At 38.8% G+C, this 26,627-nt stretch overlaps 1 protein-coding gene across 1 annotated transcript; it reads right to left on the minus strand.

Annotated features, from left to right (window-relative positions):
• Positions 1-232: 232 nt before the first annotated feature.
• Positions 233-21,157, minus strand: CREBL2 (cAMP responsive element binding protein like 2). The gene is made up of 4 exons (XM_054591414.1): positions 20,872-21,157; positions 9,290-9,487; positions 7,362-7,506; positions 233-3,310 (listed from the first exon to the last, which is right to left on the minus strand). The coding sequence occupies exons 1-4, from the start codon at positions 20,884-20,886 to the stop codon at positions 3,306-3,308; spliced, it is 363 nt and encodes a 120-aa protein (XP_054447389.1). The 5' UTR covers positions 20,887-21,157; the 3' UTR covers positions 233-3,305.
• Between the last annotated feature and the right edge of the window lie 5,470 nt (positions 21,158-26,627).

A 26,627-nucleotide genomic window follows, 5' to 3' on the forward strand; every position in this document is an offset into this window, starting at 1 on the left:
TCTTTACTATGTAAGAAGCAATTTCTCAGAACTCCAATTACTTACTCTATGAAAGTTACCCTCCCCCTTTATTTTACAGATGAGGAAACAGGCTGATAGATTAAATAATTCAAGGTGACTTAGAAAATGGATCGAAGACCAGTTTTCTGCCTAAATCTCACACTCTTTTCACTACTACATTCTTATAACTATTTTAGTAATGTGAAACAGACAATTTGAGATAGCTCTGGTGAAGATATTTTATTTTTCATAAAAATATAATTGTACAATGCTCTTCAGAGAAAGAAAAATTCTTTCAATGCCCCAAAATACCATGTGGTTTAACAGTAATCTTCCTCTCACTTAAAACTATATATATAATTGATAACAAGCAACTGATTTCTTGGGAAATGTAGCATTTATGTTTCCCTTTATTTTAACTAAAGGCAAGTCCAGTTTAAGCCTCTACTTTTTGTAATAAGCCAAATCAAATCTATTATAATTCAAAGATGATAAAAGAAAATGCTAAATGGTAAAGCTGATAAATACTGCCAATTAGCTGGTAAACTGTGATACGAATTTGCTGCAATAAGATAGATTCAGATTTAAATATAGTAGAAAGATTTTAGATAAAATAGAAAAAAAATGTGAGAACTTTAACCATATCCTAAAACTTGACCTGGTCAAACTTATTCCATATTATATTCAGTTGCTCTACCATATGGCAGGTCTGTGCTAAATTAATGGCAGATTATGACTGGGCTAAATATACAAACATATTTTCCCCCTTACTTTCCTTTCTTCGTGTTAAAAAGAAAAAGAAAACATTACTCTATTATTCAGAGAGCAAGGAGAACAGCACTGATCCAGTGAGATCGAGCTCACTTATTCTCTTCTATCCTCTCTCAGCATGTCAGTACAGGTAAGTGAAAGATGCTAGGACTTCAGTCCTAGGAGCACGCTTAGGACTGCTCCTTACTGCAATGGGGAAGAAACTGGCTGTTTTAATCAGTGACATTTATTAACATGCTTCAAGTGGCCAAAGCGTGCAGTGAGCACAATATTCAAAGCAATCAAGATGTTCTTTTTTAAAACCAAGAAACTTTCTCTCAGTTTTGATCTACTCCAAAGTACCAAATAGATAGGTTTAGGAATAAACGCAAATAAACTGTAATTTACCTTCACCCAAAATTACACATCTTCTATCTGACCTGAGGACAAAGTCACTGCTCTTGTAAAGATGCTGGGGGTAGGGGGTATAGCTCAGATAAGTGACCCTGTAACTTAAAATCACAACCAGAGAAGAAATACTTCAAGCACAATGGAGACATTCCATTGAAGAGCCACATTCATTTTGGAATGTTTGCTTTGAAAACAACTGTTGAGGGGAATTCAAAAGGTACTGAACATAGTAACATAGAGTACATCTTGGGTTGTTTTGCAAAATAAAAAATATACATTTGAGTAGACCAGAAGGCAAAACAGACCCATTACAATCTGAACACTACATTTAAAACACTTAAATTCTGAAGCCCTGAATATCAACAATCCTTTATCTATATTTGTCATCCTAAAAAGACATTAAATACTCTTAACCGCCCCCCCCACCCCCATTCACGAAAACACAGAGAGACCCAGCAGTCTGGGCTAGTGGTATATCAGTAGTCACGCAGGACTGGACTAGAGATCTGAGTTTGCAACCTAAGCACAGGAGGCACTTTATCCAAATGCGTAGCCTAAAAGAAGGGGGCGGGGGGAAGTACCTTGTAATCTGAAACTGCGTGGTCCATCTCATGTTCCACCTCACAGACAATGTATTATATGACGCCTCCTCTTAAACTACCATTTCATAACAAAACATATTTTGTTTGGAAGCCAAATATTTGCTTCATTAGAGCCAAGGACAATTATAATTTAGCAGCAACAGGGAACACAACTCCTGATTTAACTATGGGAACGAAAAGAGAAAAGGTCTCAATGGGGAAATCAAAAGATTCCTGGGGTCTATTTTAGTGTATCATACTATGAGCTGGATTCCTCAACCACCATTCCATTTGGAGGTCAGGAAGACAGTAAACGTAGCTGCAAGGAAAACTGGGAAGGACTGCTCTGCCCTCTGCACCCCCTAGCTGTGGTGCTGTGCACAACTCTAGCTCCAGTGTTTCACTCCAGAGTGGAGGCATCGCCAGGGCTGAACCAGATGCAAACCTACAGTGTGTTTCTTTCTGGCTCAGAACACATTCATAAGGAAGCTCATGTCAGGGAAGAAGCTAAGTGTTCTGTCATGGCTACAGACATTAGATCTACCAGCAATTTGCTCCTCATTTTATCCCAGATCTCTTGAGGCAGAAACTCAATCTCAGCAGCTAAATTTATTCTATTTTCTTTAGAAAAATTTTCCACATTAGCTGACTACACAAGGAAATGTGTGTGAACATTCATTCCTGTCCTCCCCACATTCACATATAGACATACAATTCAAACACATACATACATATACACTTGAGGCTGTCAAGATGATTTACGCTGCTGAAATGCCTAACAGGTTATTTCTTGCTTAAAAATAAAATTTGACTGATTATTCTCCAGGTATGGATTGGGCCCTAACAAATTTTCATAAATAAAGTTTGAGAAGACAGCAACAAAAGTTTCAAATACAGACTGTCTTGAGGGCTTTCCTGGTAGATGCTGTTAACATGTACATTATTTAAAATGGGCATATCATTATGGATTATAAAAATAGAAATGTATCCATTTGTTAATACATATTCACAGCTTATGCTGGAATGGCTAACAGGAAAAATCATGGTTCATGCAGAAAATAGACATTACTCAAGTAAATATAAAGAAATAAGATTAGGTCCATAAAGGCCAAGAACTTAGTCAGTAATCAGCCCATTTGGTTTCTCTTTGTAGGGCAATCAAAAACATGACAGGAGGTGACACTTAAACACACATATACATACAATTACATGGAAAGAATATAAATTAACCAATAAAGCAATGTGGAGTTAAGGTGCAAAAATACAATCTTCACCCATTTTTCTCTACTCCTGTGTTTTCAAGCATTGCAACATGTTAAATGCCATGGGTGGCAAAACCAACCAGGACAGGTCTTGAATGTTGGTAAATTTTCTAAGTGTTAAAAGTTAAAGCAAAATCCTTTGAGATCTATGATCGCACATTTGGTAGAAATTGCAGATTTACAGAGATGTCTATGGAGCAGTAGGTAGTAAATGGAGCCAAGAAGTATAATCTTGTCTATTCATCCTTCATAGGAATCAGGATATTGACTTCTTTCACTGGCTGATCATTTTATATGATCTTCACCCTGAAAAAAAAATCAAAGTTACCAATGTAAGAATGCTTTTCGGATCAATGAAATTTAGTTAATGTGTTTTAAAATGCAGCTGACTGGCCTGGGTAAATTCCTCCCATTGACCTGTCAATAGCAATCAAGGCTCAACTACAAGAGGACGGTGTACTCAGCTCCCATGGAGGGCGCACCTCGAGTACCCAGCTTGTGTGATAGGGGAGGCTGTGCCACTGGATCCTACAGGACACCTACTACATTAGGCGATGCTACCAAAACAGGGAGTCACAGCAGTTCTACCTAATATATGGAAACAAACACAAGAAGGCTGCCTAAGTGAGGAGACAAAGAAACATGGCCCAAATGAAAGAACAGATCAAAACTCCAGAAAAAGGACTAACAAAATGGAGATAAGCAATCTATTAGATGCAGAGTTCAAAACACTGGTTTTAAGGATGCTCAAGGAACTTAGTGAGGACTTCAGCAGAATAAAACAGATGCAGTCAGAAATGAAGGATACACTAATTGAAATAAAGAACAATTTACAGGGAAACAACAGTAGAGTGGATGAAGCCAAGAATCAAATCAATGATTTGGAACATAAGGAAGCAAAACACAACCATTCAGAACAACAAGGAGAAAAAAGAATCCAAAAAAGTGAGCATAGTGTAAGCAGCCTCTGGGACAACTTCATGTGTTCCAACATTCACATCATAGGAACGCAAGAAGGAAAAGAGAAAGAGCAAGACAGTGGAAATCTACCTGAGAAAAACAGTAAAATAAAACCTCCCTAATTTGGTGAAGGAAACAGACATGCAAGTCCAGGAAGCACAGAGTCCCAAATATGATGGGTGCAAAGAGACTCACTCCAAGACACATCATAATTAAAATGCTAAACGTTAAAAGAGAGAATCTTAAAACCAGCAAGAGAAATGAAGTTAGTTACTTACAGGGGAGTTCCCATAAGACTGTCAGCTGATTTCTCAAAAGACACTCTGCAAGTTACAAGGCAAGGAATATTCAAAGTCATGCAAAGCACGGACCTATAACCAAGACTGCTCTACCCAGCAGAGATATCATTTAGAAGCGAAGGGCAGATACAGAGCTTCCCAGGCAAGAAAAAACTAAAGCAGTTCGTCATCACCAAACCATTATTATATGAAATGCTTAAGGGACTTAATTAAGAAAAAGAAGACCAAAACTATGAACAATAAAATGACAAAAATACATATCTATCAAGAGTTCAATCTAAAAAACAAACTAAGCAAACAAGAGGAACAGAGATGGAATCATGGATATGGACAGCTTTTTGATGGTTGCCAGATGGGAAGGATGTATGTGGGAACGGGTGAGTAGGTGAGGTGATGAAGAAGTACAAATAGGTAGTTACAGAATAGCCATCGGGATGTAAAGTACAGTATAGGAAATGGAGTAACCAAAGAACTCATGCGCATGACCCATGGACATGAACAATGGTGTGGGGATAACCTGAGGGAGGGGGAGAGCGGGGCAAAGGGGGAAAAAAATTGGGACTGTAATAGCATAATCAATAAAATAGAAATAAAAAATAAAGTTTGGTATCTACCAGAAGGCTATTTTTAAATATAGACCAAAAAAAACACCCCTGAGCTGATTTGCCTTTTTTCCCTTTTAATTTAGATTAAGCAAATTTATCTCATCCTTCAATTTCATAAAATTTTTTTAAAAGATAAAAGTTTATAACATTTCCTCATAACGAATTCAAGTTCTCCCAAATCAATCACAATGATGAAGAAATGAATGATGTGACATTTTCATTCTAAAGTCTCCTTAACAAATAATGTTGGGACAACTGGATATTCACATGCAGAAGAATTTGGACCCCTACCTCATGCTATATAGAAAAATTAACTCAGAATGGATCAATGACCTAAATATAAGAGCTAAAACTAAAATCTGTTAGAAAAAACAAAAGGGTAAATCTTCATGACCTTGGATTTGGCAATGGATTGTTAGACATGACACACAAGGCATGAACAACAACAAAAACAGACAGCCCTGACCAGGTTGCTCAGTTGGTTGGAGCGTCATCCCATACGCCAAAGGGTCAAGGATTCGATTCTTGGTCAGGGTGCATACCTAGGTTGCAGCTTCGATCCCTGACCAGGGCATGTGCAGGAGGCAACTGATCGATGTTTCTCCTGATCAGTGTTTCTCTCCAACATCTATGTTTTCTCTCTCTCTCTCTCCCCCACTTACTCACTCTCTAAAATCAATAAATTTATCCTCAGATGAGGATTAAAAGAAAAAGAAAGAAAAATAGATAAACTGGACTTCCTTAAAATTAAAATCTTTTGTTCACCAAAGGACACTATCAAAAAAAACAGGAAAGACAACATACAGAACGGGAGAAATATCTGAAAACCATATATTTGATAAAGGTCTAGAATCATATATAAAGAACCTTACAACTCAACAAAATGAAAAATAACTCAATTAAAACATGAGCAAGGGACTTTAAAGAGACGTTTCTTCAAAGAAGATATACACATGACCAACAAGCACACATATGAAAAGATGCTCAATACCATTAGTCATTAGGGAAATGCAAATTAAGAACCACCACCAACCCTAGCCAGATAGTTCAGTTGGCTAGAGGACTGTCCTGATGCAACAAAGGTTGTGGGTTTGATCCCCAGTCAGGGCACATACAGGAATCAATCAATGAAGGCATAAATAAGTGGAACAACAAATTGATGTTTCTCTTTCTCTTTCTCTCTCTAAAAATCAGTCAATACAATTTTTTTTGGTTAAAAACCACAATCAGACACCACTTCACATCTACTAGGAAAGCTATAGTTTTTAAAAACAGAAAATAAAGTGTTGACAAGATGTAGAGAAATAGGAAGCTTCATATTTTTCTGGTGAGAATGTAAACTATTTCAGCCACTGTGGAAAAGAATTTGTGGTTTCCATAAAAGTTAAATATAGAATTACCATATGACCCAGCAATTTCACTTCTAGGTATATACCCCAAAGAATTGAAAACAGTTACTCAAACACATACATGTACATGCATATTCATAGCAGCACTATTCACAATAGCCAAAAGGTAGAAACAAAAATCCATGAATGAATGAATGAATACACAAGTTGTAGTATTCATATACAATGGAATGTTAGGCAGCCATAAAATGGAATAAAGTACTGATACATGCTACAATGTGGTTAAACCTTGAAAATACTATGCTGAGCGAAAGAAGCCAGACACCAAAAGTCACATACTGCATGATCTATTTATGTGAAATATCTGTATGAGGTAATCCATAGAGACACAAAGCTGATTCATAGTTGCCAGGGGCTGGGAGGGGTGGTAATAGTAAGTAACTACTTAATGAGTTTGGGGTTTCTTTTGCAGTGACAAAATGTTTTTCAACTAGAGAGAGGTGGTGATTTACAACATTTTAAATGGAAGGAATGTCTCTGAATTGTTACTTTAAAATGGTTACTTTGATGTTATGTGAATTTCACCTCAATAAAAAAATTATTTAGTAAAAGGTAAAAGATTCACACGATCTGAAGAGAAACCAGAGTATTAATAAAAAAAATTCTTTACAGCAATGGGGTACTATGCAAGATAGAGCCTGGACTTGGGGAGGACCTTGCACATTTTACCTACCCTGCTGTTATTTGTCTATTAAAAAAAAGTAAAATTCCTTACCACAATTATTGGAGGAAATACTTAAGATACTTAAGTGAAAATACTTTGTAAATTGTAAATCAAAATACAAATAAAAGGTATTATTAATAATTAGACTGGTACACTCCCCTTTATGGACTAGCTCAACTTAATTAAAAATTTTTCCATAAATTTATCAGTTGCTCTTCATTGGCCTCATGTACAATGCATTTCAATATTTAGAATCTAACCATGTCACTGGCTTATTAGTGTACTACAAACAACATCAGCATTTTATTTATTGAAAGACATACAGAGGAAGAAAAGTCATACAGAGGAAAGTGGTCAGTAGAAATCCTACTATAAGATACTCCTCTACATGTATATAAACTGTCCGCGTATTGTACTCACAGGAATTGCTATTAGCGTCTGTTTTCCCAGCTTTCATGTGCCTGTTTAAGTTCTGCTGAGATTTGCTCTGCTCTTCTCCAGTGAGTAGGGCCTTTATTTCAGAAGGGATTTTTCCTTGGTCCATTGCCATACACCACTGCTTGTACTGAAATAGGTAAAATATATTTAAATAATATTTTACCGGTCAGAGTTCAGAAACCGCTGGTAGAAATGCTAGACAGAAGAACTCCCATTCCCAGAGGTCAAACTGGATGCTGGAAATCCCATGCTCCATTGTCTTTCCTATTGCTAACCTAGGACATGGATGAGGTCTGCCGTCTTCCACAAGAGGGTGAAAACTGTTGCTCTGTCTTCTTGTGATATACTGCAGTATTGCTCAGATTGAAAAGGTCCCTCTGGTTATAGGAAGTCTCTCCATACTGTGCCACTAATTAGAATTCATCTCTTCTGGCTAATGGTAACATTATTATTTCTATTCCTAAAATAAGTATTTTTGTAATTCCTTTCTCCCCTTCATAAACATTCACTAAACATCTACTTTCTACCACAGTTGTGTACTATGGAACCAAAGGTATGCAAAGATTAATTGGTTAAAAGATTATGTCCTCAACTGCAGAAGGTGAGAAATAATTCATATTGCGTTGGCCAAAAAGTTCATTTGGGTTTTTTTTTCCATAGGATGGCTCTAGTAGCCCTTATTTGTTTTTAACTTCATTTGAAACAATTTTGTTAGATTGCATTGTGATAGCTGTCATATCAGTGAGCATTTAAAAAAAAAACTTATCAAAACTGGTGAATTTTTATGTAGCCATTTTAATATTGAAGATGGGAGAAAATACGCAACATTTTTGGCATATTATGCTTTATTATTTCAAGAAAGGTAAAAACGCAACTGAAATGCAAAAACAGATTTGTACAGTATATATGGAGAAACTGCTCTGATTGACTGAATGTGTCAAAAGTGGTTTGTGAAGTTTCATGCTGGAGATTCCTTGCTTGATGATGTTCCACAGTTGGGTAGACCAGATGAAGCTGGCGGCGATCAAATCAAGACATTAACTGAGAACAATCAACGTTATACCACACGGGAGATAGCTGATATATTCAAAGTATCCAAATCAACAAAGTCATTGGTGAAGATGAAGAATGTGCATTTTACAAAAAAAAGAACTAAATGGATTTTTTGGCCAACTCAATTGCATAAGTCAAATTTAATATACTAACAAAAAAACTAGTGAAATCTAGTGAATAGTGTATATCTGAACCCTCTTTACGTCCGAACCTTATTTTCTTACCTTCTAAAAAGTGGCTGTAGCTTGTCCTAGCTTTGTCATGGTCATAGTAGTATTATCTCTCTCTTCTCTAACCTGTCCCCTTCTCCCCTGAGCTCACAATAATGAGGCTTCAATTCTCTTTTACATTTCTATAGTCACGACCCAAAATCTGAATAAATAAATGAAAGAACGAAACATCCCAAACAAATAAATATTTAAACACAACTGGTATAATACTATTCATATTGTTTTATATTGTTATATTGCTTTTTCTACTTAGCAATATATTATAAATGTTTTTCTACATCCATAAATATATAGGTGCACTGTGATTTTTACTGGGTATAAAGTAGTCCAATACATGAATGTAGTATAATATATGTAACCAATCCCCTATTGTTGTACATGTGAGTTATTTTCCACTTCTTTTCTATCATAAACAATACCTCAGTGAAATAGTCATGTACATTCCACTCCTACCAGCAGTGTATGAAAATGCCTACATTTTGGGTGACCAATTGACCAATGAATATTCTTTCCCATGTTTATCAACTGGAAAGGTAAAAACTGGTTTCTTCAAGTTTTAATATATATCTCTTTGATTGTGAAGCATAGGTTGATTTTTTTCATGCATTTATTGATAGACTTTCTTACCATTTCCAGTTCCTCTCTGAGGGCACATATGGCTCTTTCCCGACTGGATACCAACTCTTCCAAATACTGGTATCTCAGTTTCTTTCTGGCCCGGCATTCTCTTGCACTCTGCCGGCTCCGCTCAAGTTTGGCCTTCAAGTCAATTTTGGCTGGCTTCCGACCACGTTTGCCGGGCTTCTTCACTTTGCCTCCAACCACCTTCAACAAGAGAGAGAAGACATAACTTTTTTCTCCTAGTTCTGTGTCTAGGAAGGTGACTGCACATTAGCAAGGAAAACATTTACAAATAATAAATTAATAAAGCCAGTGGAACTCAAAAAGCACAATCCCATCAAATGCCCTGTGAGGCTTTGGTTCATAATTTTTTCTGGTACTTTTGATACCAGGAATGTGAGAGAAGAAATAAAGTGTTCAATAATAAAATCTGAATAGTCCAACAGTAAACTTTTATAAATGATATGTAGCTGGATAACGAAAAACTAAAAGATTACCAAATTTTTATTGAATTGAGAAAATAATAAGTAAAAAAAAAAATCAATATTCAAAATTGTAAGTTCAGTATAATCTCAATGTTATAAAACAACACAGTGGGAGGTGGGGGCAGGGGAAAGTGGTGGTGGGAAAATGGAGACAAATGTATTTGAAAATAAAAAAAGGTTTTTTTTAAAATAAATAAAACAACACAAAGAAGGATGTTTACAAAATTTCAGTGAGGACTTCTTTGATATGTGTGATTATATGTAGCTTTTTCTCCCTTATATTTGTTAGGATTTTTAAATGTTTACAATTAGAAAAATATAAAACTTGTATGTAAAATTATGTATACATAAAAATAAATGTGTCCTAAGCAATATGGCTATAAATTCCCTCTTTAAATTTGCTGAGCTCAAAGGAACACGCAGGAAGTCTCTGAAATTTTCAGGATAATTCTCTCCTGCTTTAGAAGCCTATAATTATAACCCTAGACTGTTTTAGAGATTTCTACCTGTTATTCATTTACCTGCATAGGCACAAATTTTTGGTGACTGGCAATGTAATTTAATCTTCTTCATTGTTTAGCTTTGGAGCCTCCCCAAGTTATACAAGATGTAACTATGAGATAAAGATGATGAATTTTTACATACATAAACCAGAACTTACACATCAAATACATTTTCTTTAAAGCAGCCACCATTAAGCGGGGCAGGGGGAGGGGGAGGCAGTACATTTATTCCAATGAACAAGCTCTTTTGAAAGTGCTTCAGAAGCCAATTTCTTACAAGCCACAAAACAATATACCTTTAGGGGCTACATTTTAGAGCAATACATTTTTCTTTAAATTTCCAAACAACTGGATTATCCACTTTGTTTATCTGACGAGGTTCTGAATGATATCCAGTTCTTTCTGAAAATTACCCTTAAAGAATAAAAATGTCGGTGTGCTGAAAGGAATATTGCTTTGGCTTTAAAGGATGTTCTAAGAGAGAAGCAGCAAAACTCAAACACGGGCAAATTATTAAAATAAATACAGAAACTTTCCCAGGTAACAAAATTCAAAGGACCTATATTCATTTGGATATAAAAACTTTGATTTGTTGATTTGTTTGTTTGAAATCACTATTAATATCATACACTTACAATGCCCAGTACCCTATAAAAATCGGATCATTACTAAGTATAATGGTTAGGTCAAGAAAACCACATTTTAAATGTGGATCAGCCACATTTACCAGACCCTGTATCATAACATGATGGCTAACCACTGCATCTAGCATTTTACAGGATGGCTCTGAAATGAAATTGAATACTGCAAGGGAAAAAAAAAATCTTTCCTTTCCACCACCATCTTAAAAGCTAGCTGCTTCAGACCTACTCCTAGTTTCAACTTTTCAAAAACTGGTCTTTCAAAGCTTTTGTATTCTGCATCACCATGTCTTTGTCCCAATATAATAAAATACATCTCAGGAAATTTTCCTTCAATGTCAATATTTGATTAACAATTCCAGGATGGCTAATTAATCCAAATATTAATTATGGGCTGAATTTTAAATTATGCTTATATCATATCAATTGCACAATTTTAATAAAATATTCTGAAATCACCCTACATTAAAACAAACTGTATTTACTTTGCTACAGTTTTTAAATAGCAATGTATTTACAGCATAAACTCATGTCTATAGAGAAATAAATGGTAATCATATCTATTCTTTATGTAGTAAAATGAATCATCACACAACACTATAATCCAATACCTCAAAGATTGCTGTTTTTAATTAATGCACGAGTGGCTACTTTTGAGAAGCACAATCATAAAAATCAAACAAAAGTTATAATCCTTTGTTTAGTTTTCATGGCAGCAAAATATTTAAATTGGAACTACTTTATTCCTTTGTATTAGAAAGGCATGTAAATGAATTCAGGGCTCCTGTATTTTATGTCATCTCCTGTAAAATTATATTTAAAGCCACATAACTACCACATCTTGAGCTTGACTTTTGCTCAGGAATAACCAAATTTTTGGCTTTTGGTGCCAGCTAACATCTGATTAGTGTACCAGTTTCAAGAGTCAAGCACATCACAGGATTATTTTAAATTTTAAGTAGAATAATGTGCGACTACACTTTGTAAAAAAAAAAAAAAAAAAAAGGTAATATAAATGTAGGTTATCATACTAGCTGCTAACTATAGTAGTTAACTGAACTTCATATATTTCATAAGTCATAAAGTTTGAGGGACAGATAGAGGAAATAAATTAGAAACTGGGAACCAGAAACTAAAACTGAAATCAACCCCACAGATTCCTTAAATATCTCTGGGCCAAAAATCATTCTTGCCTGTTTCATAAAACTTTCACACTCAGTGATAATCACATTGTCCCCTTGCCCTCTCCTATCTTTTCTGAGAGGAAGCTTTTTTCTCACCTGTATTTTTTATGATTTCTAAGTGGTTTCTAATTTACATGATTAAAAAGGCTGGAAATTAACATGTAACTACTGGATTTGGCCAAGAGAGAGTTCCTGACAGTTCCAAATTTAAGCATTACAGTGAAAGAATAATCTGCAAAGGCCTGAGTGTGGAGAGCACAGGCTTCCTGGGCAACAGGTTTAACCTGTGCAGGAAGAGGCAAGCTGGTAGCTGCATGCTCTCTAGGGGCTCATTAAAATGAGGATGCTTTCAGGGTCCAGATTAAATACTACTCCAAAGCTTCTTGAATCATTTTAGTTCTAGCTTTTTAGGAACAAAATAACGACAATTTAAATTCAGGGCTCAATCAAGGTGCGCAAGATGTACAAGGCCTTGAGTTAGGCTCTCTACATGTTCTCTCGTATTATTTCACACCACTGCAGGTGACAGAAACTCTATTATCCTCATCTTTTTCTTAGGTAAGTGGGGAAAATTAATTCCTTTATTCAACAATCATTTACTGAACACCCATTACGCCCCAAACACTGTAAAACTCTTGGAATATAAATATAGGACAGGGTCCTTACTTTTAATGTATTTAGACTCATGCAACATAGCAGACATGAAAGAAACAATAGCATTATAAAGGGTAGGATAGTTGTATAAACAGAAGTGCTGGTAGTAGACACACACACACACACACACACACACACACACACACACACACGTAGTGATCTCTTTATTTTATAGATGACAAAATATTAGTCCAGAGATTTTCAATGTCAGAGAAGGGTCTCCTGATTTGCACTATAGCAACTTGTCACAAGGTAACTATCATCAAGCATGACTATTCCCCTCCAGGTTCTCAGGCAACATTTATTCACTTGAACATATAATTCCCTGAAAAGGCTCTATCTACAACTGATAGGTGTTTTATATGCACTGCTATATTAATGCTATATATATAGTCATTCATTTATTCCAACTCATTGCAGCACTAGGCACCTGTTGGAAGGCAATGGTGAGGTTAAGTAACAAACTTCATTTTGTGCTTCCTTGAAATTTTCATCTACTGTTCTGACTCTCCATGCCCACTCACTGAAGTCATGTCAACTTATTCCTTTATAAAATCTCTGATTTAGCTCCTCCTCTCTATTCCTACTACCTACATTAGTCAGGGTCCTTCTCACGGAGTGTTATAACAAGTTCCCAATGGGTCTCCCTATCACCTCCCCTTTTCTATCCCCACTTCCCTAGTAAATCCATCTTGCAAAGAGCTGCCAAATGAGTCTTTCTTTTCACCTTCTTATGACTGTATTTTTACTTCAGGCTATTTTTCTTCATTGTGAAAAGTAATAACTGATCACTATAGAAAGGATAAACCTCAATGGCCCTTTGGCCTCGTCACTCTCCAGCTCAAGAGAAGTCCTTGGCTAAGCGCTGCTTCCCAGGTCACCATAACCAGTATATTAGTTTCCTGTGGCTGCTGTAACAATTACCACAGGGTGGCTAGAACAACAGCCATTTACGCTTTCCCTTCTGTGGGCAGAAGGCTGGCAAGGCTGCAGTCCCGCGGGAGGCCCTGGGGGAGAATCCATCCCTCGCTTTTTCCAGGTTCTGGGGCTGTCAGCATTCCTTGCTATGTGGCTGCATTAATCCAATCTCTTCCTCTGTGGTCATGCTGCCTCCGCATCAGTCTGTCAAACCTCCCTCTGCCTCACGCTTAAGAAGACACTTGTCACTGGATTGAGGGCACACTCGAATAATGCAGGATAAATTCTTCCTCTCATAGCCCTTGACTTAATCACAGTACTTTGCCAGACGAAGTAATAGTCACTTTTACCATATAGTGGTATTCACAGGTTCCAGGGATGAAGATGTGGATATATGGTTTTAGGGGCCACCATTCAGCCCACAACATCCAGGTTCCCTCTCACCAAGCCACTCTTCTCTTATTCCCAACAGGCGGCTTCCATGTGAGTCAGGTCAGTATCCCGAGGGACCCCATCCTGCCCATTCCTACCTATTTCTCAACATTTCTCTAACTCTTCCTTCTCTATCCGCCCACCACTCAAAACGGTAAATACTAGGCCTTCTTTGGTTAGGGTCAGCTCTAGTCATCTTTCTTTCAAGCTGTGCTCTGCCCCTTTTTTCCCCCCTAAATTTTTGGAACATATAGTTAATATCATACTGAGTTTCTATGTTTTATTGGGTTTTTTTTTTACTGGACTCACAGATTTCATTTCTAGCTCTTCCCATAGTGGGAGTTCCTCAGGCACAGAAGCTGTGTTTTCTGCTACTTCTGCAACCCTCATTGTATCTAGCCCAGAAGCAGGCATTTATTAAAAGACTGATAATTAAATGAATAAATATAAAGAAAAATTAGCAATATTTTAAAATTGATTTGTTGACATCACTATCAACAACTTATAGAAATAGTTTTTTTAAAAAATCTCCCTAAAAGGGATACAAATCTGAAAAACCAATTAAGGACTCTTATTTAACCACTCTGTTTGTACTTATTGACATCTGAATGCTCTAATTCTTAAGACAACTCATACGAGTTTCAATTTGTTAATTCTAAGAGAATTAGAGCACTTACATGAAACAGTAGCATCCGCTGCACCTAAAAAGGAAAACAGCAGGAAGGCTTGTTTCACTTTTCTTTTAAAAACATAAAGTGGAAAGTTATGTCCAGCTGATTAAAGAAAAATAAGGTAGATGTGCATGAGCCCCAGACACTGCTTTTACCACTTGAAAGAAAAAAAACAAGTAGCTGCATTTTCATTTGGTGTCAGGGCTCCTGTAACTTCCTTCCCAGCTGTGGGTTAGACTTTTTCTCCTCTTTATCAGATCTTCAGAAAGAAAGGAAGTCTAACCATGTCTTCCTGCTGCTAACCTTTCTGCCAGCTTTTCTAGTCAACAGGAGAAAGATGAAGTAGACAGCTCTTAAGTGAGAGTTAACTCCTGCCTCTCCCAATATGTCTCTTCCCCATCTAGCTATTACTGTTTGAAGCTAAGTGTAATACTACATGTATATTTAGCATTGCCTGAAACTCTTAAGAACTGTGTAAGAATTGTCTGTACTTAACTGTCTTTGCTTCTTTCCCAGGCATCTCTTTCTCAGCTGCTACATTTTTTACTTCTGCCCTAGTACTCCACTGAAGGTTTCCTTGCTAGGTTCATAAACAATCTATTTTCCAAGTCCAATGGATACTTTTTCAAGTCTTAGTTTACTTGAATTTTTTGTAGCGTCTCATATTATAGATTAAGTCCCCTCTTTAAAATTCTCTTCTCCCTTAGGTGGCATAATAGCCTCTTTTTTTCTGGTTCTTCTACTAATCTTTCTTTTTCAGTTTATTTTGCTGAGTCCTGTCCCTCAGTCTCTTGTGATGATCTTAAATTTTCCAGGATTCTCTCTCTTTAGCTACCTTCTGTCCACATTCTTCACCCTTGAAGGATTTATGCATGCTGCATTAACCACAGCCTATATGATAATAGGCTTTAAAATGGTCTTCTGTTCAGGTCTTTCTTCTGAGCAATCTAACCAAAGCTAGTGAGGAATCAGAAAGGACTAGTAGTATTTACTGAGAACCCATTATGTACTAAAAGTTCTTTTGATATGGGCTCACATATATAGTACATTTAATTTTCACAATAATCCAATAAGGTTTTATTAATACACCCAATTTATAGGTGAAGAAATTCAGTTCTAAAGAAATGAAATAATCTTGAGATTATTTCCAAATATCATAATACTTTGAAAGTGGTAGAAATGAGATCTGAACTTTAGTTATATGCCAAAATCAATGTTCTTTTCTAATTAGACCATCTGCTGCTTCTAGTCTTGACCCATTTCCTACATCTTTACCCTCCTTAACCCATTCTCCATATACCCGTTAGTAATTTTATATGAAAATGCAAATCTGATCATGTCACCTCTGCTTTAAAAATCCTTCAATGGCTCCCCAATATCTATGGCCTTTGTTTTCAAACTTCAGTAAGCATATGAGCCACTCATCCAGGAAGCCTATTAAAATTAAAGTTCCCAGGCCTCATTCCCAAAGGGTCTGATTCAACAGGTGTCTTCTTTATTTGATACACTGAAAAATACCAACCCAAATTTCTTAGCTTAATTTGCCAGGCCCTGATTATCTTTCCATTTGTATCTCTGCTCACACTTCTACTTGAGCCTTATGCTCTAGCTCAGGAGTCAGGGAACTACAGCCCTGCTGGCAAGCCAAAGCCATTCTATTGCTTGTTTTGGTAAATAAAGTTTTATTGAAACACAACCACACCCATTCATTACATTCTGACTGCGGTTGCTTACGTGCTACAACCGCAGAACTGAGTAACTGTAACAAAGATCCCATGGTCAACAAATATTTACTATCTGGACTTTTGCAGAAAATGTGCGAATTCCTGTTCTAGCTGGTACCAGATACTTACTTGCAGTGCAGTATGCTTTAGTACAGGACATCCCTCCTTCCCCATTTCCTGGGGGACTCCTAGTCTTCCTTATACAGATTCATTCCTACTGGGTGAGCCCACGTCTGATACACCCAGACAGTCAGGTATCCATGCTAGTGCTCCCCCAAACCACTGTGCCTCTATTGCCCTCATTTCTTATCTCGCTATATTGTAATTATTTTTCTATGTATCTGCCTAGACCACTGAAATGTAAGCTCCTGAGAACAGTTATAAACTTGTATGGATCTTTGAATCTCTGATGTCTAGCACAATGCCTGCTACATATTAGGTGCCCAACAAATGGCTGATGAATTAATGAATAAATAAGCTTTTCTGAAAACAAAGAGCAAACATTATTTAAACTTGAATTTTAATTGGTTTGTGTAGTATTAAAATTGCCCCTTAGGGTTAAACTATCTGTAAAGGCACCCTAGTTGAAATGTGCATGTAGCCTAGGTAGGAAAGGAAGGCACATTAAAACATTAATAGTTACTGTCAGACATTTATTTACTAGATGCCCTGGATCTAAGGCCTTAGTCTTGTGGAAAATACTGATAAGTACAGAAAAAGGCAGACAATGTCTGGGCTTTGTGGTAATGCTAAAGAGGGTAGCTCCAAATGCAGCAAAGGATGGCTAAGGAGCCATTAGGAGAGACTTCAGAAGCCAAAGGACAGGTCTGGGAATGTCAAAAAGATTTTTTTGGCCAACTTAAAATTTTTGTGAGAACCAGCACTACTCAGAACAAACGAATAGAACATAAGAATTGGTCTTCTTACCTAGGGAAGGTATAAGAAACCTCATTTTCAGATAACCATGTGTCACACAGGTGGAAAGGAAGTATGGAAGAGAACAGCAGCCCATATTAACATATTCTGACCAGCAGCTGGCCCACTCTCTCACCAGTCTCTCAGTTGGAACTTGATGCCTCAGCTATCAGGCTGGGCAATAAAGTATGGTGGTCTTTTAACAGCTCATAGTCTCCAGCAGGAACACATCTGGTCTAGGTTATTTCAATTTATTTATTCATTCATTCAATAAACATAAAAGTCAAATACTAAATAAGAACTTTCTGTCTATGATTAAAAAAAAACTTCTGAAAGTAACACATTTCAATTTTCTTTGTAACTGAATGCAGGAGGCCATGGAGAAAAGGCCTCCCTAAGAACGAGCACTTTTTCCTAGAGGTGGACATGTAGATGGGCTCACGAAACTACCTTTCTCACATAATCTGACAGTTCAGGCCACAGCTTAAGTTCATTTCATGTCCCATCCCACTTCCCTGTCCCATTTGGGGGCATAGTTAGGAGCAAAGGGTAGTACTGTAGAAATAAACAGAATTGTAAATGTTATGCAACAGTACACACTTAAGAATTATTAAAATGAGCATGTTAGATGACTACTACACTGTGTGAAGGACCAAGGAAGTCACTGCTAGGTAATATAAAAATGATAACATTTTTGAGTGCCTACTATCTGTTAAGACCCTGTACATGATATAATATCGCTAATCCTCCACAAAGCCTGTGAAAAAGGTACTAACCTCTTAACAGATAGGATGGAAGATCAGGAAGGTTAAATAACTTAGCCAAGACTTGTTCCTTCCCAACTAACCTAGTAGAGATCTACTCAGTATTTGAACCCTGCTACTTAGCACTTTCCCAAGAACTCACTAATTTAGATATCCAGTGTAGCTCTTGCTTTATTTTTCCCATTTGGTGTCATCTGTACATTCTGGCTGGCTGGCTCAATGAAGCACATTGATTAGTAAAGCCCGGGTATTCAGAGCATTCTCCATAATGTCACTTTGTTCCAATTCAATTCAATCACTACTAACAACTAGCACTCTATGCCGTTATCAGGCACAATCTTACACACTTGGGAGGCAAAGCTGCAGTCATATCAAACCTTGCCTGTCCTTACTCCAGGAAGCTGGACCGCAGAATGTGGGGAGCCCTTGGCAAACTCACTCACTGCCACTGATGAAAACAATTCAGGGTACAGAATCTTTATAAAGGGTGGTCCTCACATTATCGTCATCTGTTTTTTGACCTGCTCCTTCAAATACTGCCTCTCCTCTGTCATTGCTGCTCCTGCTTACTTCCTGTTCTTCCTGTTGCCCTGGCCTCGCTGTCCCTTGTCATCCTTTGTGTTCTCACCAGCACACAAAGCAGCTCACCTTTCCTTATACAGGGGAAAATGGAACCTGAGACTCCATCACCCATACATAATGGGAGGGAGAAGTGTGTTTTATGTGTGAATATGTATGTATGTACTAGGAGGACAATACAATTTTGCAGGACTCTAGCAACAGAGCACAGAGAAAGGCAGGACTGGGAGCTGTCAAAGTCTCATTTAAGGGCTGTTTCACAACACCTGGCTGCTGAAAGCAGTCCAGTCTTTCTGTACATGGCATTTAAATATTACTCACCCAAAACTATGACAGGTAGACAAGGTGAAAGTAGTGTATTCACAGAGGCACTATTCACCCATAGACATTTGAAATGAAATTTGTTCTCCATAATTATTAAAGATTTAAGAAACTGGTGATTTCTAAATTCTTTCATAAAACAAAGAATCAATGAAGAATGAACCTGAATTTATTTTGCATACCTGTGGACCCTTTAGGAAGTAAGTTATGAATAGTCTATCCCCCAAATTTAACTTCACTCTTTTAGGCAAAACAATAAAATTTTATTACAATTCCCCCCCCCCCCAGAGTTTGTTAGTTTTAGAAATAACTGCTATGTGATTTTAGGGGTAAGTAAAATAACTCAAAAACTTACTTATTTTTCTTGGACTTACTTGAAATTATTGAAGACTTTCTGAAAATTAAATATCTTAAAGATGTGAAAAGTAAACAACTTAAAATTATTTAGAATGTTCTGAGTCTCAAGTTAAGAACAATAAAAAACTGTTATTCTGGCATTCTTAAACAGCCATAACATTATTTTCTGGGAAAGATAACAGATATAGTATGCAGATTTAATTTCAAAATTAACACTGAAAGATCAAGCTAGTAAAGCCTTTTTCAAAGAGTTATTTTCTGATTTTCCTGGAAAATTTTCAGAACTCCCCCTTTTTGTCTTGGAAACACCACTTCCTATCAGGAAGGGTTTGCAACTTCACAAGCAGTTTCTTTGGGTGAGCCTCGATTCCAGAGTACCATGTGGGGCTTTCCCTTCTAGCACTTTTCTCAGAACCTCCTGCCGATCAGGAAGAGAAGATAACATAGAATGACATAAGCAATACAAAAACTGAAAATCTTTTCAATCTTGCTGATGATGGGTGAAACAAAACTTGACAGCAGCAGAATGTTACTGGTTACCTGGAGGGGGAAACGGGCACCCAAATAAAGAACAAAGCTATCTCCGGCAGCATGCGAAAGACTGTGGAAAGTAAAACCTCTGGATAGCATAGAGAAGGAGCAATTTCCACTTCAAAAATTGGCAAATTCTGGAATTCTGATGGTCAGTAAGCTTACCATCCCAATCTTCATGAAATAAAGCTAAACACTAATGTGGCTAGACATACATATGAATTAAACAGTGAACGTTTGTCTGCTACCTTATAATCACAGGGACAAGTGATTTAAATAGAGAAAGGGGGTGGTGATGGGTCATTAAGGCTGATTAACAAGAAAGAATTCACTACTTTTCTTAGAGAAGGCTTTCCAGAGGATGTTAGGTTCCAGTCTCTGGACGAATAGCAACAGGAGCTTAGCAGAGTGTTCCAACCAACCACAGGAAAATAGTTCAGAGGGGGAGTGAACTGATTATATGAATGGGGCATTGAGTAAGGAAGCAGGAGAGAAGAAAGGGGAACAGTTAAGGGAAACAGGGCTGGTTCAGGGTGCCCTAGTTAAGGTCACCAAACTAGAGAAAGGCCGGGAGGGGGCGGGGGGGGGGTCGCAAAAAGGAAAAGCAAAGTAATTTCTTCACTTATCTCGGTAGGCAAGTCAAGGACTAGGGTTTTCACTTCCTGGAAAAGCTGACACACAGGCTTGAAAATTTCCCAGGGGAGAGGGCCCTTTTGGAACAACGCAGTCCGCTGTTCCCTGGATTCCTGGCTAGGTACCCTGGGGTAATAAGTGAGGGCGTGGGGATGTCTAAGGCAGGTGTTTCCTGGGTGTCGGCATGGACTACAGAGCTGAGGCTCAGCGGCGGGACCAGCACTTAGCGACAAGCAGGCGGCGGCGGCAGCTGCGCGTGCCAACCACAGGACTTACCTTACTGTCATCCATCTCGGCAGACAGGCCAGCCTGGCCAGGCGCTCCCTCCCCCTGCCCGCCCCGGCTCTGCCGGCCCGGCCGGGCCCGGCCCCCGCCCCGGGGGAAGAAGGGGATATGGTTCTGACTGCCTCCTCCTCTCGCCTAACAGTTCGCTTCCCTGATGCCACAGTCACGGGGACGAGGGACCAGTTCAGGAATGGCAGAACAGACCCTGGAGGCGGCCCAAAACGCCTCCCTTCCGCGCCACCGCCCCCTCCTCCCCCTCCATGACAGTCCGGGTGTGTTTACAGACGCCCCGGAGAGCAGCGGGGAGGGGCGGGTGGGCGGGACTGTAGCACGCGAAATGGCCCCTTCAGTTGCCGTAGCACCGCGGTCTTCTGGGGATTGTAGTTTACCTTACCGCAGACTGTATGCGGCTGACTAGAAGAAAAACTACAATGTCCACAGAGCCTCAGCCCGGCGTCTGTTTTCCTCTTGCAGCCAGCGCTGCGGAGGCGGGAGGAGGCTGGAGGCCAAGACTACGTTTCCCACAGTGCGCTCCCTTGAAGGTTTTGGCCCTTGGGTTCCAGCGGCGTGGGCACCAGGAGGTGGGAGTTTGGGGTCACGCGTAGGTAACCCTGAGGTAGGGGTCCTGGGAGCAGGCCCTCTTCCAGGACAGCGCGGAAACCTGGCGGTTCCTCCTGATATGAGATAGAGTTAGCCATATGGCCAATAATTTCACGAGAATATGTCCACGTGGAAATTTTCACAAGAAGGTTCTGTCCTAGAAGCTTTATTAATAATAGAAAGTAGAAACAATCCAAATGGCCATCAGTATTTTAATGATTAGGCCAATTGAGGTATTAGGACTATTATTAGACCATGAAAAGGACATGCTACAGTGTGGATAAGCCTGTAAAACATGCTAAATGAAAGAAGCCATACAGGAAAGCCACATATTGTAGATTCCATTTATAAAGAATTGTCCAGAATAGGTAAGTTTAATGAAAAAGTTGATGAGTGGTTGGCAGAGCAAAGGGTTGGGGAACAACAGGGGGGGGAGGTGGGAATGGGAATGGGTAATAGGTCTTGCGTTTCTTTTTAAGGTGATGAAATGTTCTCTGATTTGGTGATGACTGCACAGCTCTGTGAATATACTGAAATCCACTTAATTGTACATTTTAAATGAGTAAACTTTACAGTATGTGAATTATGTCTCAATAAAGCTAGTTAAGAAATAACTGGGTGTCCTTGCGTCCTCCTGATTTAATCAAGTCGGTGAGCTTGTTGATTTAGCCTGTTAGGCCTTTGAGAACTTGACACAAAGGTTGTGTGCTATTTAATGTGATTCTGGAGAGCTCTGTGACTCCTTTCGAACCCTTCCAAAATTCAGTCGAGGTAGAGTTCCCGGGTTCAGCAATAAATACACAGGACACACACAATATTTGAGACATGCCTTTACTTAAAAAAAGTATTCATTTTTTTTAAATCTGAAAATGAAAACTAACTGGCAACTCCATACTGAGGAAGAGTAATAAGGAAAGTACCAATAGGCAAGTTGAGTCATCTCTGTCTGATCTCTATAACCCTTCAGAGACTCTGTAAAGAAGGTCACTTCTCCCAAGTAACAGCAGCTTACGCAGGCCACGAGGTTAGTAACGGGTCAGGCATGCTGGGGTTGTGGCCGTGGCTGTTGGGCCCAGCCAGGGGTGCACCCTTAACCCCTAAACTGCATAGCTGCCTGTCTTAAGAGTTGCCCAGCCACGTCCTCTCTGAGGATCAAGGGAGTGAAAGTCTGCTAGAGCAGGCTCTCTTCTTCCTCACCTAATACCCCGTTTGTTCAACACCTCTGAGAGTCCCCTTCCACCTCCTAGCCTCCGCATCCTGTGCCTGGCCTGCCCTCCATATGCCTCCTCAGGTACGCCCTCGCTGCTGCTAAGCCCTGTCTTTCAGGGTGGAACTGTTTTTCTCCTGGGTTCTCTGTCACTCTTCCCGCACCCCATCTGACAAAAGTGCACCCGGCCCTCTGTAAGGGTGCTTATCCACCCTGCCCTTCCACACATGGCCATGCTTGGCTGCATGTGAGCAGCTCACAGACGCAATTGCCAGCCACTCTGGAAGGACTAAGATCATTTGAACCATGCAGTGGGAATTAAAAAACTTGCAGGGGAAGTATGTAGACCAGCTTCAGGAGAGTGGTTTTCTCGAGGGAGGGAGGGAGGGAGGGGATTGGGATGGAGAGGGTCTTGGGTGGTTTGGCTGTGTATTTAACTCTTAAAGAGATGAAGCAAATATGTTAAATCTGGTGGTGGAATGCATGTTGTATTATTCTCTATTTCTGTGCATTTTTAAAAAATCCTCACCTGAGGATAAGTTTTCATTGATTTGAGAGAGAGAGAGAGAGAAAGGGGAGGGGAGAGAGAAGAAACAGCAATGTGAGAAACATGGATTGGTTGCTTCCCATACATGCCTGACTGGGGATCACACTGACAAACTAGGTATGTGCCCCAACCAAGATTCAAACTGCAACCTGGTGTACAGGACGATGCTCCAATCAACTGAGCAACCCAGCCAGGGCTGTATTTTTGTACGTTTGCAATATTACACAATTAAAATAGGAATTAAATTCTTAAAAACTATAAACACTTTAGAAAATAGAAATACTTTATTTAAAATTATTTTAATTTATAAAAATAAACCTTGCCCTGACTGGTGTGGTTCCACTGGTTGGAGTTGCCCTGTAAAGTCAAAGATCAACAGTTCAGTTCCTGGCTGGGGCATATGCCCAGCTGGGGTGTGTAGGAGAGGCAACCAATTGATGTTTCTCTCTCATATCAATGTTTCTCTCCCTCCCTCTCTTTCTCCTCCCCTTCCCCTCTCTCTAAAAATAAATAATGGCCCTGGCTGGTGTGGCTCATTAGACTGAGTGCCAACCTGCGCGGAAGGGGTTGTTGGTTTGATTGTCAGTCAGGACACATGCCTGGGTGCTGGGCCAGGTCCCCAGTGTGGGGCATGCGAGAGGCAACCACACATTGATGTTTCCCTCTCTTTCTCCCTCCCTTCCCCTCTAAAAATAAATAAAATAAAATATATAAAAAATAATCTTAATCATATCATAAAATAAGACTGTAAGTGGAAGAAAATCTTATGAAGAAGTTTTGTATAGTCATATGTTCAACTTTTGCAGAGAAGCACCCAGAATCAGTAACATTGGTGAGGAAGAACAAGGAGCATTAGCTTCTCTAAGTATAAATCCTCGAGAACTTTATAATCCAGGAAGGAGAAATTCACACATACAGAAGACTATGAACAATCACTAAACAAGGTACCTAATGAAAAATAATACAGATGAAGTTTAATATCTATATGCTAAGTTGTTCAGAGTGGGTAGGGAGAGCCAAGCATTAGACTGATTCCTAGAAAAAGGAAAGTGAACATAGTAAATGTATTTTCTCTCTCACTCAGGAGTGGGAGGAAGTTTAGAAGAAAAGTATGCTCTCCAGATCCTGGGCATATTGTATATCCATGGTTTTTATTCTCTTTTTCCCAGATCGCCTTCTCAATAGTAACTTCCAAGGCATGCAATTCCTTTTAAAAATGCGTATAATTTTCTCCTCCCCCCCAAACTTCTCTCCCAACATCACACATACTCTGAGACACCCCACAAAGAGGCACTGTTGGTCTATGAGGCATCAAGCCTCTGCTGCTGCTGTGGAGTTTCTTGTAGTGAATTTCTAAGCAGCATGGCACACACCCACGCCCACCAGGTCTGCATGCCTTCCACGCCCTCATCCCTCTCCTGTTCTCCTTACCACTAGGCTGAAAGAGCACAGGTGTCTAAACAGAGCCCAGATGATCATGTTACTCCCTGGGCCACATGGGTCTGCTTGGCACATGTCCCTTGGGGGACATCAGAGGAAAAGGAAGCTCATTAAAATACCTTATTAGGCTCCAACTGGTTTTCCATTAAATTTGACACATTAAAGAGTCTAAGAATTTAAAAATTATCTAACCCTTTCCAAACTTCCATTGGAAATGAAAATTGCTTAATTCAATTCTGGCATGAAGATTTTTGCTAGACCCATCTCCAATCTAGAAATAGAAATAATTAAAAACAACGCCTACCAAGAAAGAAACACCTTTACGAAATCTACCGTGGTAACTTCTGACCCACCATAACACACTGCATATGGGGAAGAAGGTATCCCGGAGTCACCCCAGAAGTGACCAGCTGTTACTTCTCTATCCCTGTTTGTCTTTTCAAAGAGTTGATCATCTGTGGCTGAATAATACAAATTTTAAAACAGCATGGTTGTGCAGTGAATTTGTGGATAGTTCAAATTTTGACAAAGACTGAGAAAGGAAAAGAGCAAAACTATTCAAAGAAAAAAACAAACCTCTGATTGAAGAGAGGTAGGGGGTGGCATGAGATTAAGTGAAGAGGGTAAGGGAACAAAAATTAACCTTCTTATAGAAACCGCAAACAAGAGGAACAGTACAATATTCTACATTCAGGAATGCCATGGCTACGTTGATATGTAAATCTGGCACTCAAACAACAGAGTATTATTGCTGCTGATATGGTAATCTTGAGAGGTACAGAGAAAAAGTGGGCGGGTCATGTGAAATTCGTGAAATACTTGAGGTGAGCTCACTGCTGAAGTATTAGTCACGTCTTGCTTCATGTGTGTTTTGTTCCCAATTTATTGTATAGATAAGTATTCCTCTGTACTTTTTGTTCCCAAAAGTTTATTTTCATGAGGCTGTAAAATATTTCATCTCAAAAGTTTGTTTCTGTTCTAAAAGGCATTTTGCAAAATGCCTCCCCTTCTTTGGCCTACTCTGACAAATATGCCTACATTTGCATACAGCACAGTACCTATTTACTCTCCATTGGCTAGAAAGTTCAGAGGCAAGGGCCTGAAGGAACATTTTCAGACTGAGCACATAACTCAACCTCCAGCTTGTCAGCAGGAGCAAAATAAATAAATAATTCCAAGAAGGATGGAAACAGTCTGTTGACAAGGAAAAAGAGACCCCATCAGCATAAAAATAAGGAATAGAAAATGAAGCTCAAGGAACCAAAACCTTCCAAGTTCGAACTTTGCCTTGCCTCTTCCCCTTCACCAATGTACTGAAACCTTCTCAGACTCAACAGCTTTTCCTAATATTATCTTAACTACCATTTCTACTTAAAATACTGCTGTTATTACTAAGCCGTGTGTGTGTGTGTGTGTGTGTGTGTGTATACCCCTCACCCTGTAGAAAAGAATAAGTGTGCCCTTATTTGAGGTAATAATAGGAAAATTATTTATTTGACCTGTAAGAAACTGCCTAAAATTGAACTATCCTTTGTAAGAGATGGCTTGCGGAGCACAGCTATTAGTCATTTACACTTTAGTGTAAATATGCTTTTTCCCCACCACTTACTTGCTACCTAAAGATTAGTTTAATACAGGGTTTAGGTGTAGAAGAGAGTTCTATAGTGTGGAAGGATTTGGGTGGATATGATTGCTGTGGTGGGACTTGATCATTTAAAGAGCAGCTAGTGGACACTGGATGCCTGTAGGGTTAGGATGAGGGAGCTAGGAGACAGATGAAGAACTAACAAGTGGCCAGGGACCTTCTTTCACAATCCTCCTGAGGGTTTACCCAACAGAAACACATTAGACAAGTACATCTTATTCTACTGACTCAGACCTGAAGAAGTTTAAACTTACTGATGCAGTGCCTTTGATTTCTATCCTGTAAACAAGCCTGTGTTGAATCTGCCC

This window comes from Pteronotus mesoamericanus, unplaced genomic scaffold (genome assembly GCF_021234165.1).
Source record: "Pteronotus mesoamericanus isolate MK-2021 breed Mesoamerican mustached bat unplaced genomic scaffold, CSHL_Meso_final scaffold_21, whole genome shotgun sequence".
NCBI classification, from domain to species: Eukaryota; Metazoa; Chordata; class Mammalia; order Chiroptera; family Mormoopidae; genus Pteronotus; species Pteronotus mesoamericanus.